This window comes from Conger conger, chromosome 4 (assembly GCF_963514075.1).
Source record: "Conger conger chromosome 4, fConCon1.1, whole genome shotgun sequence".
NCBI classification, from domain to species: domain Eukaryota; kingdom Metazoa; phylum Chordata; class Actinopteri; order Anguilliformes; family Congridae; genus Conger; species Conger conger.
This window is the reverse complement of record NC_083763.1, coordinates 67768729-67788249: the sequence shown is the minus strand read 5'-3', so window position 1 is coordinate 67788249 and position 19521 is coordinate 67768729. Positions and strand designations below refer to the sequence as shown.

The 19521-nt window shown below is 46.4% G+C and overlaps 1 protein-coding gene across 3 annotated transcripts in view; it reads left to right on the top strand.

The window, feature by feature from the left end:
- esyt2b (extended synaptotagmin-like protein 2b) overlaps positions 1–19521 on the top strand; it is a 42850-nt gene that overhangs the window by 10107 nt on the left and 13222 nt on the right. For all 3 annotated transcript variants that reach the window (XM_061239661.1, XM_061239660.1, XM_061239659.1), the window contains exons 2-8: positions 3345–3386; positions 4794–4928; positions 6128–6204; positions 6300–6372; positions 8369–8458; positions 13535–13590; positions 18765–18885. In XM_061239661.1, the coding sequence (XP_061095645.1) occupies positions 3345–3386; positions 4794–4928; positions 6128–6204; positions 6300–6372; positions 8369–8458; positions 13535–13590; positions 18765–18885 (594 nt within the window). The remainder of the gene's footprint in view (positions 1–3344; positions 3387–4793; positions 4929–6127; positions 6205–6299; positions 6373–8368; positions 8459–13534; positions 13591–18764; positions 18886–19521) is intronic.

Sequence of the window (19521 nt, the reverse complement as noted above, 5' to 3'; positions counted from 1 at the left end):
ATCTGATGTGGTGCCATCAATAGGCTGGGCACATAAGGCTAAGAATTGAATAGCCTCCATGCAATTAATTAACATAAAATACACAATAAGATCCATTGGGCCCTTGAGGAAGGCCCTTAACCCTGCATTGCTCCAGGGGAGCCTGCTTAGTCTAATCAACTGTACGTCGCTCTGGATACGAGCGTCTGCTAAATGTCATTAATGTAATGTAAAATGTAATTTGTGCCTTATTTTACAGTTGTTTGAATTCCCACCATATCTGAATACTAAATATGCAGCAGAGTAATGGGAAAACATTTATGTTTGTGTTTTAAAAGCACAACCTAGCCTTCCATATGTAAGCCTTTAACAGAGAATACAGACTTATTCAGTTTTAGATGTCAGCAGAACATCAGATATCAGTCAGTCCGATCTATTTGGTGGTAAGAGCCAGAGGTGACAAAAATAAACACTGGGTAGATGCTGGTTTGATAATGCAGCCCGGAGCTGTGTGAAACCCTGTTTCTTCTGAACATCACCACCTCCTCACACTGTGTGATGAGGAAATTAGGAGTCATGGAAATCACCCCCTTTGAAACATGAAACACCGCGCCGCCTAGCACCTGTACTGAACACCGGAACAATTCCATAGCCATGACCTCAAAAGACCCATGCTAAATGGCTACACAAGAAAAGTCACAGGAAACTGGAAGCAAGACAATGGGTTCATTATGCAGCTTGTTCAGTGTGTTCTATTAATGTTGCTTCCTGCTCCTTTTATGATTTATCTTTACACCAAAATAATCGATTTAATAGGCACTCTGCTGTTCATGTATGGGCTATGTATGGGTGTACCATATGTGTTACCTTTTCTATTATTTACAGCGGTAGGCCTAGGTTTGTTTTGCCTAAATATTTCAGCTCTTGTTATATATTTGCTCTTGATTTTCTCACCGATGCTCAAGCCTATTTTAAGCTGCTTGAATTTCAGGTCTGTTGAAAGAGGGGCTGTGTATGGCTTCCTCCGCCCTCAAAATGCCATGCTGGGAACAATGCTATTTGTTCATGATGACTAAGTAGAATGCCAACTTACATTTATCGTCAGGGACATGAGTTGTGAAGTCATGGCAACCAAGGTCGTAAACGACTCTCACATTCAATGGAACGCCAAGGCAAACTGTAACTGCTAAAGAGTTTCCCATAGTAACATAATCGCAAGTTTGTATCAGCTGCACCTTCTAGCGTTTCTTTTTCGGGCACCTTTGTATAATTGCTAGTGCCGGGGGAGACGTTTGTAAAATGATCTCTCAAAGGGTCATCGTGCTGTGTTTAATAAACGCCGTATTGCCCTTCACAGGGGATGACTCCGGAAGGCCAGTGAGCTCTCGGGGTCCATGAGAACAAATTGATTTTATTATAATTATTTATTTCATTTGGACATCACGCCTGCATTAGTGCAGCATGCAATATTCAACAAGCCCCAGACAAGCACTGTGTTGAAATGTTTGTAGCGAGAAGTCTCTTGAGAAGTCTATTAAAGTGTAATAAAAAAAGTCTGAATGTCTGATGTTACTGCGTTGTTTCATGTGTTATGGTGACATGGTCAGGTGTTGAGTGAAGGCGCACTGACTCTACAGTGACCCAGCAGCCTGCAGTCCTCTCTCATTTGCATGTAATTTACTTGATTTGCTTCAGAATGATGAGATGAGAAAAAAAGTACACTCAGGAAATGCTTGTCACTGGGGTGATACCCTATAGGTCGCAAACAGTTGTACCCCTAGCCAGCAGTATAGGCTTTTAAAAAGTACTTATTAGGATCGAGATTGAACATTATTGCACAGTACTTTGTGTTCATTTTAAACATTTGTTCGTAAAAGAACAGAAATGTACCTCCACTCTACGTTATCTCTCAGAGTGTAGGGTAAAGCTGCGGTGAGATGTTGGTTCATATCTCCCCAGCTGAGTGCGGTACCTGTAGCCTCGGCCTCTTCAGGGTCACTGAACACCCTGTTCCTCCTCCTGAGCACCCTGTGCCACTGTCGTGTGTGTGTGTGAATGTGTGTTCCCCCACGTCCCTCCCCCAGGTTGTGTGTGTGTGTGTGTGTGTGTGTGTGTGTGTGTGTATATGAGTGTGTGTTCCCCCACGTCCCTCCCCCAGGTTGTGTGTGTGTGTGTGTGTGTGTGTGTGTGTGTGTGTGTGTGTACCCCCACGTCCCTCCCCCAGGTTGTGTGTGTGTGTGTGTGTGTGTGTGTGTGTGTGTGTGTGCATGTATTTGTGTGTATTTCCCCCGTGCCCCTCCCATTTGTGTGTGTGCTCATGAGCGCGGGTGCGCATGAGTGTGTGTGTGTGTGTGTGTGTGTGTGTGTGTGTGTGTGTGTGTGTGTGTGTGTGTGTCTGTGTGTCTGTGTGTCTGTGTGTGTGTGTCCCCCAATACAAAAACTCACCGTCACCGTAGCAGAAATAATGCATCATACAATATTATTTTATTTACCCTTATCCTGAGTATTTTACACAACTCACATTTTACACATTAGCTTGTTGTGCCTTTACCCATAACAGCTGTGCCTGAAGCTATACTTTTGGATAGTGTTACTGGCATAACTGTGCAAAGATGGGCTGTTTGTCTGGTTGTACAGTACCTTCTCTTTCACAGTACAAATTGTTGTCTGTTGCAGTAGGTTAGCATTACACTTGTAGTTTATAAATGGGCCTATGAGCCATCTTGGTGATACTGCATTTTTTCATTCCAGAGATTAAAGCTCCAGTATTGTACTTCACTCTGGATGAGAACATTTGCTAAGTCATTGCAGTGTAATGTAATGCCATTCATACATAATTACACTGGATATTTTTTTACATTGCATTACAGGCATTTGGCAGATTCTCTTATCAAGATGGCTTGGTGACCTCTTTACCATTTCAATACCTTGCCCCAGTATATGAGGTTTCGTAAGGATAAAAACGGCTCTAATTCATTTTTATGGCAGTTGTCAGGTAAAATACTGTATTTTCCTGAAGTAAATGCTGGGAATAACGATGGCGGAAAGCTGTCTGATCAGACTCGTATTTCCTGTCTGTGATGGTATGGGCTTGTTTTATTGTTATGTCACATCCTTTATCTCTCACATTACCCTGTAACGTGGGTGTTACAGGCCTTTCATGAAGACAGGAAACATTTTCACCACTTCTGATCTTTCAATGGAAAGTTGCAGTACGTGTAGAACACAATGCCTCCTTCGCTATAGTTGCAGACACACACGCACATGCACACACACACGCACACACACACACACACACATACACGCACACACACACACACACCGTTCAGTATCATTAATTTTGTGAAATGTGTCTTTTCTTCCAGGTACACTTTCCGGATGTGGAGCGGGTAGAATGGTTAAACAAGGTAAAGCCAGCTTCTCTCCCCTGTTCATTTACACAGTTCCTCCCTCAGCCTTCTCCCCACCTCCCTGCGGCGTTCCACAGCTCTGAAGCTGTGCGAGGGCTGGGATATAAATAGGCTGGAATCTGGAGCTGTGCAGTATCGCTGGACAGCTCTGGGTCTGGAGAGGAGATGATGAGGAGGAGGGAGATGTGGAAGAGTGGATTCCTCTCCCTCATCCACACAATCCACACCACTGACCATGCATCTAGGCCAGGGCTGCCCCCTGCCTGTTCCTGTAGATCTACACACCACCCCTGTTCCTGGAGATCTACTCCCCCCCCCTCCCTTTTCATGGAGATCTACTCTCCCCCCTCCCTGTTCCTGGAGATCTACCCCCCCCCCTTCCTGTCCCTGGTGATCTACCCCCCCCCCCCCCCCCGTTCCTGGAGTTCTCCCCTCCCCGTTCCTGGAGTTCTCCCCTCCCTGTTCCTGGAGTTCTCCCCTCCCCCCCTCCCTGTTCCTGGTGATCTACCCGACCCCCCCCCAACCCTGTTCCTGGAGTTCTCCCCTCCCCCCCCCCCCCCCTCCCTGTTCCTAGTGATCTACCCGACCCCCCCAACCCTGTTCCTGGAGTTCTCCCCGACCCCCCTCCCTGTGGCGCACCTGGTTCTACTAATGAGCAGCTCAGCAGGATCTCTGGCTGTTGAATGAGGTGTGCTGTGTTAGGGTTGGAGTGAGAACCTACTGGATAGAGAGCCCTGACCCAGCCTATAGATCAGCCTGGCTGCCTTGCTACTAAAATAATTTTAAGCCCTATTTTACCAGTGATTTGACTTGGACAGCTGTATAATGTATTCGCCTTTAATTTATGCTAAAAGTCACTCGTATCTGCTTCTGGGTGGCTGGTGCAGGATGGGAAAAGCAGTCATACAGGCCAGAGGCCACGCACCGCTGCACTGCTCCCAAAATCAATGACCTATAAATCAATGACACTAAATGACACATAATCAGCCCCTTATGATTGTTATCGAGCCAATGTGCAAGGTACAGTGTAATGCTAATGTAAGTCAGGATGTTTAAACTGTAGTACAGTGCATGATGATTGCGATCGATTGCGATCATAGGCACTTTTTGCTTGTGTCTGGATTAATGAGCCCTGCATACTGTGTGTGTTGCAAAGTTTTCGGAGCACCAGCGAGCGCCAGCAATTCGGCGGGCAGACGTGTGTTAGAACATGCTTTCCGTCTTTTCTCGCTCCCTCTCTCTGAGATGCAATCTAAAGTAATAAACTGTCAAACTGTCAAACACCGGCGTGTGGCGAGGCGCTTCTCCAAGAGGTTCTGACTCAGTCCAGGCCTCTGCCAGCGTCAGGGCTGACGTGTTTCGCGTCTCGGGGAAGGCCTGATGTGTTTCTCCCTGGTCACGCAGACGGTGAAGCAGATGTGGCCCTACGTTTGCCAGTTTGTGGACAAGCTGTTTCGGGAGACCATCGAGCCGGCGGTGAAAAGTGCCAACGCTCACCTGAGCACCTTCTCCTTCGCCAAAATCGACATGGGGGACAAGGTGAGGAGCGCGCCCGCCTGTCGCACGGATGGAGCCTCAACAAGGCCGACGTCCTCGTGCCGTTTGTTCGCTCTGACGCGATTATGAGTGCCAAGTGTCGGCTTGGAAACCGCTGGGGCGTGTCAGAGTGTCTCGACGGTGCTTTTTCTCTCACCTATTTTCCCAATGGTCTCCATTTTGAGACCGGTTTCATCCGTTATTTTCCCTCATTTCTGGAAGCATTGTTGTATTTGTAGTTGCGTTCCACCTGGCACTGACGATGTCCTCCTCCAGTCAGGGAGAGCGCAGGCTATCGCGTGTCGTCTGCAGCGTAGTGCCAGCCACCCACTCTTTGGGCTCTGAAGTCCCCCGGCTGTGCTGTGCAGTCGCTGCTATGGGGGGCTACATTAAATACCCAGCTGGCGCAGACAGTCTGCTGTTGCCCAGATTACTCGAGCAGTTCACTCTTGTGTGAAGCCTCCCTGCCGGATGACTCCACAGCCAATTATGTAGCCCCCTACAGGGCTGCTGGCCACAGCAGCATTCACTTCCAGACAGTTGGACACTTCGATACTCTGGGAAGAATTACTTGAGCAGAACAATCCACCCCCAAGCTTTCGTCTTTATAATGGTACCAGGACAATTCCCAGCGTGTTTGGTTTGGTGAGTCCTGAGACCCTATCTAAACCAGGAGTGTGTTAAAAGTTTCCTTGTGGTCCATGTTTCCTGAAAACGCATTACCTTTTTAAAACTTGTCGTAATGCGGGTGGATTTCCGATGCAGCAGGGTGAATCGATGGCTTGTGCACCCAGAACTCAAAAGAAAATGCTACTGCCTCTCTGTTATGCTGCAGAACAACCATTTACTCCATAGTTTACATTGTTATAAAATTTCACCCATTTTATCTGTTGAGTTTGTTCACTTACCTTGTAATCTGCTTGTAAAAAGCTAGTAACGATACAAAAATAGTGCTGTCCTACTATGACCCAAAAAATGCAAACAAGATAAAATGAAATGATCTTCCCTAGGGCCTAGTTTATTTGTGTTATTGGCAAATGAAACCTAATGATGTCTCAGAGGATATGTGTTTCTGGCTGCTCGGTTTCCAGCTCGGTGTGGCTTGCACGATTCCTTACGTTGCACCATGTACAGACACTGCAGCACGGGCTGCAAGCAGGCCGCATGAGGCGCACCCTAACGCCATCTCTGTCTTCACACAGCCCCTGAGGGTTAACGGGGTGAAGGTGTACACCGAGAACGTAGACAAGCGGCAAATCATCATGGACCTGCAGATCAGGTGACCAGCGCGTCTCCATTTCACAGAGCGCTGTTTATACCGCTCAGCAGCTTTTCATTGATGAAGCAATCATGTTTTATCGTGCTGTTTTTCAGCTTTGTGGGAAACACAGAAATCGATGTTGACATCAAAAGGTACTACTGCAGGGCAGGCATCAAGAGCATCCAGGTGATACTCTCATTGGCTGTTTTTGTTTTTTTAAATGCTTGTACTCCTGTTTTAGGGCTGTGCTCTGAATGTTGATATGGTAACTAATAGGGTAACTTTGAGGATCATGTTGAGGATCCACATGTCCATATAGGGACTATGCCTTCCCTGAGGGGGTGAGCAGAGATCAGATGAGGGGTGAACTGGGTTTTACACACGCTGTATTGCAGGGTTTTACACACACGCCGTATTGCAGGGTATTACACACACTGTACTGCAGGGTTTTACACACACGCTGTATTGCAGGGTTTTACACACATGCTGTATTGCAGGGTTTTACACACACTGTACTGCAGGGTTTTACACACTCTGTACTGCAGGGTTTTACAAACACGCTGTACTGCAGGGTTTTACACACACGCTGTACTGCAGGGTTTTACACACACGCTGTACTGCAGGGTTTTACACACGCTGTACTGCAGGGTTTCACACACACGCTGTACTGCAGGGTTTTACACACACTGTACTGCAGGGTTTTACACGCACGCTGTATTGCAGGGTTTTACACACACGCTGTACTGCATGGTTTTACACCCTCTGTACTGCAGGGTTTTACACACACGCTGTATTGCAGGGTTTTACACACTGTACTGCAGGGTTTTGCACACACGCTGTATTGCAGGGTTTTACACACACGCTGTACTGCAGGGTTTTACACACTCTACTGCAGGGTTTTACACACACTACTGCAGGGTTTTACACACACGCTGTACTTCAGGCTTTTATACACTACACACTGTACTTCAGGGTTTTACACACACTGTACTGCAGGGTTTTGCACACGGGGAAGAGGCTGCATTAAGGACAGCAGTGCCATTTTTTGTGGTTAACCATGTGCTTTTCAGCATTCTGTGGCTTTTTCATATAGTGTATGCTGTTATACACACAGATACACACACATGCCTACATTCACATACAAGCATACACATAGACACAGCAAGGATGCAAGGCCTTGATGTGTATTTGTTTCATTTTTCATTATGTTTTTCTTCTATCCACTTATTCTGAGCTCATATGGGCCATAAAATATTTATTGGCAAATAAAAAAATAAAAAAAGCATTAATCTGCTGATGCTATCCTTAGTGGAAAAAATTAAATCTTCCATTATCAGCAAATGAATGAACATACTGGCACCGGCACTGTTCAGCCTGGTTATGTTTCCACTCCTGTGGCGGTCCATCACGCCCGTATTATGCAATGATGAGCCTTTTAAAATGTAAAGCTTACAATTCCCCAAACGCGCCTTTAACATATTTGTTATCGTAATTGCTTCTGCTGCAGAATTTACTGTCGGTTTTTAGCTTCCTTTAGACCTTATAGAAGGTATTGTTGCTGTGATGTATAAACTGTTTCAAGGAACTGCAAATTCCTGATTCTACAAAGCATTTCCCATGCGTTTCAGTGCTCCAGTTAATGATTCCAGTAATGTTGTTGTCTTTAAATACCAGTGGTTTTTGGTAAAATGTGGTAAATGTTGTTCATATCTCTGAAAGTTGAAGCAATTAAGGAGTTTGCAGTGCTATGCCTCATTTAGCTGAACTGGCTGAGTGTGTACGGTCCTGGAGGAAAGAGGCTTAGAGCCATGCCTGGGAAACTCAGTGTAGCTCCCTGTCAAATTAATTAGGTGCCATGTAGTCACCAAGCATGTGGTCCATTAGAGATGTGTGTGTGTGTGTGTGTGTGTGTGTGTGTGTGTGTGTATGTGTGTATGTGTGTATGTGTGTGTGTGTTTATGAGAGAGAAAGCGAGTGCGTGTAAGATTGAGTCTGTGTGAGTGAGAGAGAGAGGGTCTGTGTGTGTGTGTGTGTGTGTGTTATTAAGCCCTTTCAGCAGTGTGTTTGTGTGTGTGTTAGAAAGCCCTTTCTGCAGTGTGTGTGTATTATTAAGCCCTTTCAGCAGTGTGTGTGTGTATGTATTATTAAGCCCTTTCAGCAGTGTGTGTGTGTGGCTCTGCAGCTTCATGGCGTGCTGAGGGTGATTATGGAGCCATTGCTTGGAGACATGCCGCTGGTCGGAGCCCTGTCCTTGTTCTTCCTGAAGAAACCTGTAAGTAATAGCTCTCTCTCTCTCTCTCTCTCTCTCTCTCTCTCTCTCTCTCTCTCTCTCTCTCTCTCTCTCTCTCTCTCTCTCTCTCTCTCTCTCTCTCTCTCTCTCTCTCTCCAGCGCTTTCTCGTATCTATCTCTCTCACACTCATTTGCACCCCCCGTCTCTCTCTTGCTCTGACTTTCTCTCACTGTCACTTATACTCTCCCCCTCCCTCCTCCCTCTCTGTCACTTTCTCTCTCAAACACACATATGCACACACTCTCTCTCCCACCTCTTGTTAGACTGTCGCAGTAGATCTGACCCCCCCCCCCCCCTTCATGCTCATGTTTATCGCAGTGTCCACTCTTGATTTTGGAGAGCTCTGAGCATGTGCTCCGCCTGGAAGAGAAACATATTGGCCAATCAACTGACCAGCATAAGCCCTCTAATCCCTGGACCGCGCTAGGGCCAACAGGGCATTGCCCAACATGGCAGCTGGCCACGGTCCAGATTCAACACCAGCCCATAAGGGCCCATCCATTACCCATCCTAGAGTCCCCTGCCCTCCAGACCAGACCAGACCAGACCCCTGCCCCTTACTCCAGACAAGTACCCTGCCTTTTACCCCAGACCAGTTCCCTTCCAGAAACTAACTGCACTCCTCCTCTATGCCAATATGTGATCAGTCTCTGATAGATGTTCCCCGTGGAGAGACCAGTGCTTTAAGGGGGTATAAATTAGATGGTGCCTTCCTCTGTGAATTTATGTTGTCGAAGGAGCAGTGAAAGTGTCAGCAGCTGGAGCTTTTTACTCAGGGCGTATGAGCCTTCCGCACGTTGCAGAGGCTTCCCACGGACCCTGCTGTCGGACGTTTGTGCCTGTTTCTTAAACCCACCTTGTGTTCTAATGTGTCATCCCCCCCATGGGAAATCTGAGAGCTAAATATGGCCGCTGATATAACAGAAAAGCATGTGGCAGGAGTTATAGAGTGCACGTGTTTAATCAGATCTTATTTACTGTGGGGGGGGGGGCAGGGGGGCAGGTCGGCTTTTGTCCAGGGAGACGGGGGGAGATATAGAAAGTTATTTTTCGCGGACGGTACGGGATGCCTCATTACTCTTAGCTGTGATGGGACAGGGGTTTGTGTGCCAGAGCCCGCAGCCCCATGGCTCTCTCTCAGTCTTACTGCATACCGGGCTTCAGTTTGGCCGAGTTTGGGCTCTGAATCGAGTTCCAGTAAAAGTGGGTTTTCTCTCTCTTTCTCTTTCTCTCTCTCTCTCTCTCCCCAGGGACAGATGCAGTGCATTCTGGGTCCCACAAAGCTCCTGTCCATGTGCTTCTGTGCTGCCCAGGCTCTGCGTTTGCTGTCTTTGTGTTTCACGCTGAAAAAGCCTTTAAGTTTAGAAAAGTAGCTATCGCCAAGGCAACGTGCATTCAGTGACTGCCAGTCGCTCAGAAAGGGAAATCGATTAATCCTTTGATTTCTACCCGGCATTCTGTTTTCATCAAGGATTATGTGTACTGTCTTGGTGAATAGAAGCGCCATTGACTAAGCAATACAACCTAATTATGTTAGGATTTTATGTCAGGATTTACGTTTGGGGTCAAATTGAGCCCAACAGTTGAAATAAGCACAAAAATATTGTAATAAAAAGATTTAGACACGTAGTGTGTCGCCTTCTTATTGTCTCCCAAATTACTATCTTTTTATTAAATAAATATCTCATTCTAGAGCCTAAGGCACAGTAAGTGCAAGTTCGGCACCTGTATGGGAAAGTTCCCCTGAATCACTCTGAGAAAATATCATACAGTAGTTGTAAGAGATGCCAAAAACTGAATGGGGTCAAATTGACCCAGAGCATAATAGGAGGGTTGGAATATTCTTACATTTTCCCTAAATGCGAAAGATGAACTGTCTGTGCTGCACCTACTGGTGATGGTGCAGGTGAATTCACTCCGTTTTGCTGGAAGAGAAAGGCTGGGTAGGAGACACCTGCCTCATTCTGCCCTGCTTCTCCAGAGCATCTAAACAGCAGTGGGCAGCTCTGCAGTGTGACTGCCACTCCCTGTCTGCTGCATTGTGGAAAAGAGGCGGCTGTAAGGCACCCGCCCTGATTTCATGAGTCAGGAGAACAACTGTTGAGGACCTGCAGAAGGAGGGAAAATACACACGTTGACATCCCGGAGCAATATCTTTTCTGCTCTAGTTTATGAAATGCTTTAAAATGGCCCCATTTCCATGTATGCAGTGCTGCGCTTGGATTTATATGACATAAAAATGTCCTCTCCTGTTCTCAGTGGCCTTGGAGCCCTTTGCTGTGGCATTATCGGAATCTGCGGGATATTTCTGCACGTGCCCGGAATTCTCCACCGCATTTCTTTATACATCAGCCTCAGACATCACATGCCATTTGACTTTATCTGTTCTGAAGAAATATTTCATGCCCACAAGGGCCGTCTCACTGATATTAATCACCCCAGGCTCCTCGCTTAAGTGACTAGCAGAAATCCTGATGACAACAGAGTGTATTTATAATTCAGCTTTCAAATCTAATGGCAGTTGGATCATACTTCTCCGTGTTCCGCTGTTTACATGTATAAACGCTTAGATACACGTATTAGATACACATACTTAAAAGCAAGTGGATGACACTGTCTGATATGCAAATGCTTTAAGGGCTGTTTCACAGATGCAGATTATCTTAGTCCTGGACTAAATTGAGTTTTATGTGGAGAAATTCACATTTGAATTTGGTCTAGGACTAGGTTTAATCTCGGCTTTGTCTGTGAAATTGGCCCTCTACGTCCCATTGCTTTCCCTTGATTTATGTAGTCTTTCAGAAAACCCGTAGATACCCTCTAAGTAGCATTGACATTGTGCAAATGGGAGCCGTTTAGGGAGAGGCCATTTTATTAGCTGTGCTTGGAACATCAGCTGTGTGCTGACAGATGGGACACTTGGGATATGTCAACAAGGAGGGAAGGTTAAAATGCTGAATTGGCAACGTATACACCATCTATCACAATGAAATGTCCTTTGTGACGCAGCGTTTTGTGCCATTCTCATTAAGAGAACTTTTGAAAGTGCATGGTGTTTGAGTTTAAAGGTCTGTAAAGCGTTTAATGGATTTGCATAAACAGAGAAAAAACATAACAGAGACGAGGATGCTTATTTATTGCTACCTGGCACACTTTCGGAAAAATACTTTATTTCTTTCCCAAGTGTTACAATAAATCCTGCAACAGAATGTATCAGTTTGCAAAGAAAAATTGAATTTTATGTGTGCATAGTGCAGGATGCATACAGCAGACTGGTGGTACAGCGTGTCACCTTTGACCTGTGAGGTGAGTGAGGGAGTTTTAGAATAGCGCAAGGTGTTTGAGTCCTCCCCAACCCCATAGCAAAAAAACAGCTCAAGCTAGGTTTTGAAACAGCTGGTCGCTGGTTGACCAGTTAAGACCAGCTCCATACTCAAATTGTTTTGGCCATATCAAGCTATGTTTTGAAACAGCTGGTCGCTGGTTTACCAGTTCAGACCAGCTCCATACTCAAAATGGCCAGCTCAAGCTATGTTTTGAAGCTATGTTACCGGCTGGTAGCTGGTAATTTCAAGCTGGTAATAGCTGGATTTTTCCCCAGGGTGTAACTGAACCCGCTCCCTGTGCTTTCCCCTTATCGCCCTCTCACTGTGAGCTCAGAACACAAGCAGGTGTGATTCATCTCCCGCCACAGTTCACACCTGCACACGAACGCTAATGCGGCTATACTTACTGCACACCTGAGCTCACTGCTCTCCCTGGGTTTAGGTGCAGCCCTGTCCAATACCTGCTTTTTTACCACAGGATTGCTTTTGTAACTCCTGCTAACATTGTATTTACTCAATCTTAGGTATTCTTTTCTAGAGTGCAAAGTCCTTGAGTGCAAACCTATTTAAATATCCTGACATAGCTTGGAATCCGTGGAATGTGATCATTTTGTATAGCAGCATTGTTGGTTTGATAATGGGCAATGGCCCATTCTAGGCTGTTATGCACCCTGTAATGGCTCCGCAGTTGACCTTGGATAAGTCTATTCTAAGCTACGGCAGTAGAATTGGCCACTTTCTGCTTTTCACAGAAGCTGTGTTTTAAATACAGACCACTTGCCGGACAGTGAACTGTGGGTTGTTGTGGTTTGGTCTGAAGAGTAAGTGAGTATTTTGTTGCCATGGCGTTGCTGGTGTGGTTGCTGTCTGTGGGCGGGTGGCCTCTGCTCTGCGCACTGCTCACACTGCACACTCGCAGGGCTGCATTTCCCTACCGTGCCAAAGAGGCTCTGCGGGAGGTCCCAACCAAATGAAGGGAGCTGGGTTGAAACTATGTGTCTTTTGTTTCAGATAATGGGTTTACTTCTGTATCTGCTTGCGTGTGTGTGTGCGTGTGTGCGTGTGTGCGTGTGTGCGTGTGTGCGTGTGTGTGTGTGTGTGTGTTTTTGTGCAGGTGTGTGTGTGTCTGTTTTTGAGCAGGTGTGTGTGTGTGTGTGCGCATTTGTGAAGGTGTGTGTGTGTGTGTGTGTGTGTGTGTGTGTGTGTGTGTAAACTGGTCTTCAGGCACACAGTGCTCCTCCCTCTTGGCAGTAGTGGGACCCATTTCAGTGACAGTGCTGATGATCGTTATAAACAGGATTGTTATTGATTCGTACATATTTCATTATGTGTTTATTCCACAACGCGCCTTGATGTACTCTGCAGCAATGCCAACCATAAGCATTATGATTCAGTCAGGCTATGATGCAGTGGCTTTTATGGAGTTATGTTTCCTACCCTGGTTAGCAGTAGTAGCCAAACCTGTAGCAGTAGTAGCCAAACTAACACAAGCCTACACCTTAATTTCTGTAACGATACCTCTGGCCTTGATTCAGTCAATATTTGCATTCATATTGGTGATTCATTTAGGTGATTTCTGAACTCTAAAGGATAGATGAAAACATTTTCAATGAATTATGAAGTTGAGTGTAGACATTAATTACATGTCAACATACGTATTCTCATTTGTTTAAAGGTGTTAACTGAATGTCTTAATGCCTTGACTGGTCTTTCTTTTCACATTTTATGCAGTTGCTGGACATTAACTGGACAGGCCTGACGAATATGCTGGACATTCCGGGATTGAAGTGAGTATCCAGGCTTCTTGAACTCACACACCGCCCTCCAGATGGGCGTATACAAAGGCTCTGTTCCTTCTGAGTGACAGGGGATAGTGATGTGGGCTGACTGACAGGGGGTAGTGATGTGGGATGACTGACAGGGGGTGGTGATGTTGGATGATTGACAGGGGGTGGTGATGTTGGATGATTGACAGGGGGTAGTGATGTGGGATGATTGACAGGGGGTGGTGATGTGGGATGATTGACAGGGGGTGGTGATGTGGGATGACTGACAGGGGGTAGTGATGTGGGCTGACTGACAGGGGGTGCTGATGTTGGATGATTGACAGGGGGTAGTGATGTGGGATGATTGACAGGGGGTGGTGATGTGGGATGATTGACAGGGGGTGGTGATGTGGGATGACTGACAGGGGGTAGTGATGTGAGCTGACTGACAGGGGGTGGTGATGTGGGATGATTGACAGGGGGTAGTGATGTGGGATGATTGACAGGGGGTGGTGATGTGGGCTGACTGACAGGGGGTAGTGATGTGGGATGATTGACAGGGGGTAGTGATGTGGGATGATTGACAGGGGGTAGTGATGTTGGATGATTGACAGGATACTCTAGCCAGGCAGCTGCTGTGGACTGGACAGGTGCAAGTCAGTCCTATCAGAGCTGTGATTGGCTGGATCAGGGGTGGGGTAACGCTGGGGTTACGGTTATCTTTTTATCCATTTAGATATTAATCCTTGGCCCTAATAATAATATCACACAGTTCATAAACCCTCCCCACCTCTCACATCTGGCTCACCTGGCTACTGCTGGAAATATGGCCACAGATCTCCCGAATATGAAGTTTGGTCATTTCTCGGCCCTGGTCACGTCTTCCATATGAGGCATTATAGATGGTTTATGTCATATTGCAGCTGTAATAACAAATAATGACTTGTCATATTAAATATTGGTCTGAAATATTCAGCCTTTGAAAATGGTGCGTTTGCAGCGTGAGCGTGTATATACTCTCAGGTGACTGTTTTCACACTGTGACTGTCGAGAGGGCAGCTTAATAACAGTAGATCATTTGAAATGCAGAGCAGCCTTGCCAGAGGCCATACATAAACCTGTCTCTAACAGAAACCGTGGTGCACTATGAAAGCAGCTGATGAATTGAAACCCTCTGTTTTATGTTGGGCAGCCCTGAAGGGGTCTGCCAGCACGCACTTTCAAGAGCGGGAGCCTGTTGACCAGCCAATCGTTACAACTGCAGTATTGCAGATGATTCATCGATTCATTCATTTTATGAACACTATGTTTAGTGTTGGCATAGGGAGGGTTTTCACATCTGCCACATCTACAGAAAATGACATACAGTACGATGCTAAGTGTAGATTAAACTTGCGGTTATGTTCCATATGGATATCCCTTAGTTTGCATACCTAGTTTATCATGAAACCATGTTCATAGTGTCATAAACTGTACTCTGTAAGGAGAGTATCACCACTCTTGCTTTCGTGTGTGACCAGCCATAATTGACATTACTACCTCATTCTGTGCTGGTGGTGTTTCCTTTGCGGAAAGCGTTGTGGTAGAAGGGGAAAAGGTAGTCAAAGGACTCTGTGGGTTGCTGTTGCCCTGAGTACTGGAGATGCCATTGGCAGGTGTCTTTGTGAGCCCAGAACGTGGGGCCAGGGAGTGAGTCAAACGCTCCCACTGTGCTCCCTCGCACTCAGCCTGCCGCGCATGGGAGAAGCTCCTCACTGGAGGAAGCGAGGAAGCCTCAGAGGAGGGGTGTGCGGGGTTTGAGGCTGGCGGCTCGGAAATATTTCCCCCCCGAGTCCCTGTTCTCACATGGCACTGTGAAGTCTGCTTACTCCCCGCCGGGGATTCAGAAAGCTGAATAGACCAGTCATTCTGAAAATGAGTATCGTTGAAACAAACAAATGATAGTAGACAAGTATTCAAATATTGTGTTTGACAACATAAATATATTGCATGTAAGAGAGTGATTGGGATACTGGAGGATGTTTAGTGAATGTACAGTAAGTCTGTAAAATGGCTGTGTGCGGTCACAAACCGATGTATGCCTCTGCTTACTTCCCTCCACTGGCTGCCTGTCATGGCTCGCATCAAATTCAAAACATTGGTGCTAGCCTTCCAAGCAGTTAAGGGGTCTTCCCCAGCTTACCTACAAAAAACCATCAGACCCTACACCCCTGCCAGACCTCTTCGTTCAGCCTCCACAGGCCGCTTGGCACCTCCCCCTCTCCGAACCTCCACCTCACGCTCACGACTACTATCTGTTCTGGCTCCACGGTGGTGGAGCAGCACCTCTCCCCGTCCCTCCCTACCTCGTTGTGAACCTTAATTGTTGTCTTTGTGATTTACTTTGTGTATCTGTATTTTTAGTTGGCTAGGTAAGCAGTGTTTGGATGGTTAAGTTTGGTCACTTTTGCTTTTTGTTTGTTTGTTTATTTGTTTGTAAAAAAAAAAAAAAAAAAAAATTCAAATAGGCCCTGGTCCTTATCTTTGTTGTACAGGTAGCAGTTGAAATTGTACTTCCCTTTCAGCGTACTTATCCCTGGGTATGGGTATGCACTTTGTTGTACGTCCCTCTGGATAAGAGCGTCTGCCAAATGCCATTAATGTAATGTAATGTAATGCTGCAGGTGTGTGAAAGGCATCTCCATGTGCAGTCTACCTGCAAGCTGTTTGACTCAAATATGCAAAATGGATGCTTCACTCTCACACACCATGGGCTTCTGCTCCTCCTGTTTAATGTGCAAGCCCACAGACTCCCAGGAGGAGAAGTGTAATTAAAGGCCTTTCAACACAGCACTTACAGTCAGAAGGGTAGACCAGGAGCGTTTTTGTAGTTGATTTTCACATAATGAGTTTTAAGGGTGCAAATTAACACGTTGGTGTATTAGTGCCATTGTATTCTGCCTCTGTATTCTTTACTTATCATTGCTGTTTAATGTGTGGCGAGTATGCAAGATATTTCAAAAGTTTACCGTAGTTGACCTGAAACCTGACTTCACCCTTCACCCGTTATATTTTCAACACAAATAGATCATTGACACCTCGTATTTCCTGTTATGTGGATAGGATTTCCCCTCAGGCTGATTTGCGATGTCGATTTAGTCGGAGTTCATATTTTTTCCTGGTGTATTACGCCACTATGGACTGGTTTCACAGGCACAGGTTTAACTATTTAACAGGCTAAATTTTATATAGATAATCTCTATTCAAAGTTAAATTTAGTCTAGGACTAGGCAGAATCCGTGTCTGCGAAACCCTATATATATATATATATATATATATATATTTTTTTTTTTTTCCTGTCTTTTATGCTCCAAGTCTATTTTTCACTTCTAGCTCTACATTCGTGTGGGACTTTGACTAGACTCTGGTTGCAGAGACATGTTCATAGCAATTATTCCTTTACACTTTTTTTGTTTTTTGGCCAAGGCACTGAATTGGAAATGAAAGGAGTTCTCTGAACTTGGCAGAAGTTAAGTGCTTCTCCTTTCACAGTCCGAGTGCTTCCTTGTTGTTACCTTCTTGCGCATCACTGTGTGCCCTTCTGCATTTATTTCCATTTGTTTTTCCCATACCTGCATGTCCATGTTAAAATGGGCGCACTGCTTTCAGAGAAAGAAGCTCTGTTGTGGTTTGTTCTGCTAACTGCTGCCCCCTTCGGGCAGTGAGGGGCATCACACTTGCCATTACATTCTAACCATAGCGGAAAGTCAATCCTGCGGTGTCTTTGATGATGGCTTCAGTATTTATTTATATCCACTGTCATGGCTCTAATGCATGTTCTTAAATGCTGTAACCTTTAAAGGGGTGCTTCAGGGTTGACTGTGTAAGAATGTCAGTGAACTGAACATACAGTACAGACAAGGTTGAAAAATAAGACCTTAAAAATAAGGACATTTTTTTTTGTATTTATATACTTGTTTCTTGTTCTTTTTTTATAACTCCCCAGGGTAAACAAAATGCAACAAGTTGGAGTCTCTGAAATCATGTATATTTGATCACTTCCCATCCCTGCCCCCCTCTCCCCCCCTGCATTCGATCTACTGCGGATAGGTGCTGCAGTGCACCCTGGGGGTTTCCGGTGCTTTCCGGGCTCTGGCAGCAGGCCACAGGTTAATGGCACCGTTATAAATGGCAGCATGAGTCAGGAGGGCTCAGCCTGGCAGACGGGGCCTGTCAGCTGAGGCGTGAGCCGTGTGCCGCGAGCAGGAGACGCCCCCACATCACCAAACCCGCCGCTTCCCTGTGTCTGCAAAGAACTGTGAAACTGCTCCTCTTCTCCTCTCCTCCTCCTCCGCCTCTTCTCCTCTCACCTCCTCTGAACTCCTCTCCAGCTCACTCCTTTTATCGCCTCTGGGAGAGATTGAGAAATGGAGCCCCCCCCTCCGCCCCACACACACACACACCAAGGTCTGGTCTCTGTCTGGGAGGCGCCTGGACTGCCTCCCTGTAGAAGCTTTTCGTGCTGACAGTGCACCTCCCCGCCCTCCACCACCACCTCCGAGTGAAGGATGCTCATTTAAAGACATGCTTTTCCCCCACGTTCATAAATTACTCTCATTTCCCCGCTCAGATACATGAGTGATATAATGGGTCCAAGTGATAGCTGTACTCCTCTCCTGAGCCTGGTGCATCATGGGAGCAGTGGGGAGGGTGCGGAGGAAGGATCCACGTGAATGGAGACAGGGTAATTTTAGATAACTTCATGAGTTCGTTTAATCCGGCACGTCTTCTCACACACAGGAATAGCAGTGAGCTCGGCCCTTTCTGCGGTGTTCGGAGAGAGTGTTTCACAGTGTTCAGGACCTGAGATTTATAGCCGGGCTTTGTCATTTGGCTGCCTCTGTGCCAGCTTGCTGCTCGTATCTGATGCTCCTCTGCAGTACGGCTATGTGCTGTTTAAAACACTAAAGGCTGGAGAGGCGTGCAATGATGCGACGCCCCCCCTCCGAACACCGCCCTCAGTCCAGTCCCCCCGCAGACTCCCGCTGCTCCTGCTCTCTCCCACAGCAGAGGAGTGCAGGTTCTTATACACCGCTCCTCTGTAGCAGACCCACAACGTGAAAGTCATCTGACGGCGCACGCGGTGGCAGGATGTGTAAAGACACGTTTCCCTTTTTCTTTTATTTATATCCTCTCCCTGTTTCTCAATCTGCCAGCGGCCTCTCCGACAGCCTGATCCAGGACATCATCTACAGCTACCTGGTCCTGCCCAACCGCATCACCATTCCTCTGGTGGGCGAGGCTCAGCTCGCACAGCTGCGATTCCCTGTGCCAAAGGTACGGTAACCGCTAATCAGGGCTCTAACAGGTTCTTTTACTATAATAACAGCCCTATATAAGAAATGGCATTTATATAGCGCCTTTATCCAAAGCATACAATCGATGCTTCTCATTCAGCAATTCATACACACACTCACACACCAACGGCGATTGGCTGCCGTGCCATGCAAGGCACCAACCAGCTCGTCAGGAGCAATTGGGGGTTAGGTGTCATGCTCAGGGACACTTCGACACACCCAGGGCGGGATCGAACCGGCAGCCCTCTGACTGGCAGATGACAGCTCTTACTGCCTGAGCCAATGTCGCCCATAAGAAAATCCTGATCATTTTTATTAGCTGTGCCGATGGATTTAATTTGTATGTTGCATTTCTGCCCTGTCATTGTCCTTCACAGTCAGTGTAGCTGGTAATGCATTTTAACTGGCACCAGTTTCTTGCACCCCGTTGAGTGAGGAATGGGTCGCCATTTTGCTGAGCAGCTGTTCTCCATACATCAGTTAAGGAGGCAAGGCAATTGTTTATTTATGTAATTAAGCCCAGGCATGATAAAATGGCGGAATTTGGAGAACCAGATTGAGAATGTTCCTGAGGCCTCAATACATTTTGGCTACAGTCTGCCAAATCCTTGTTTCA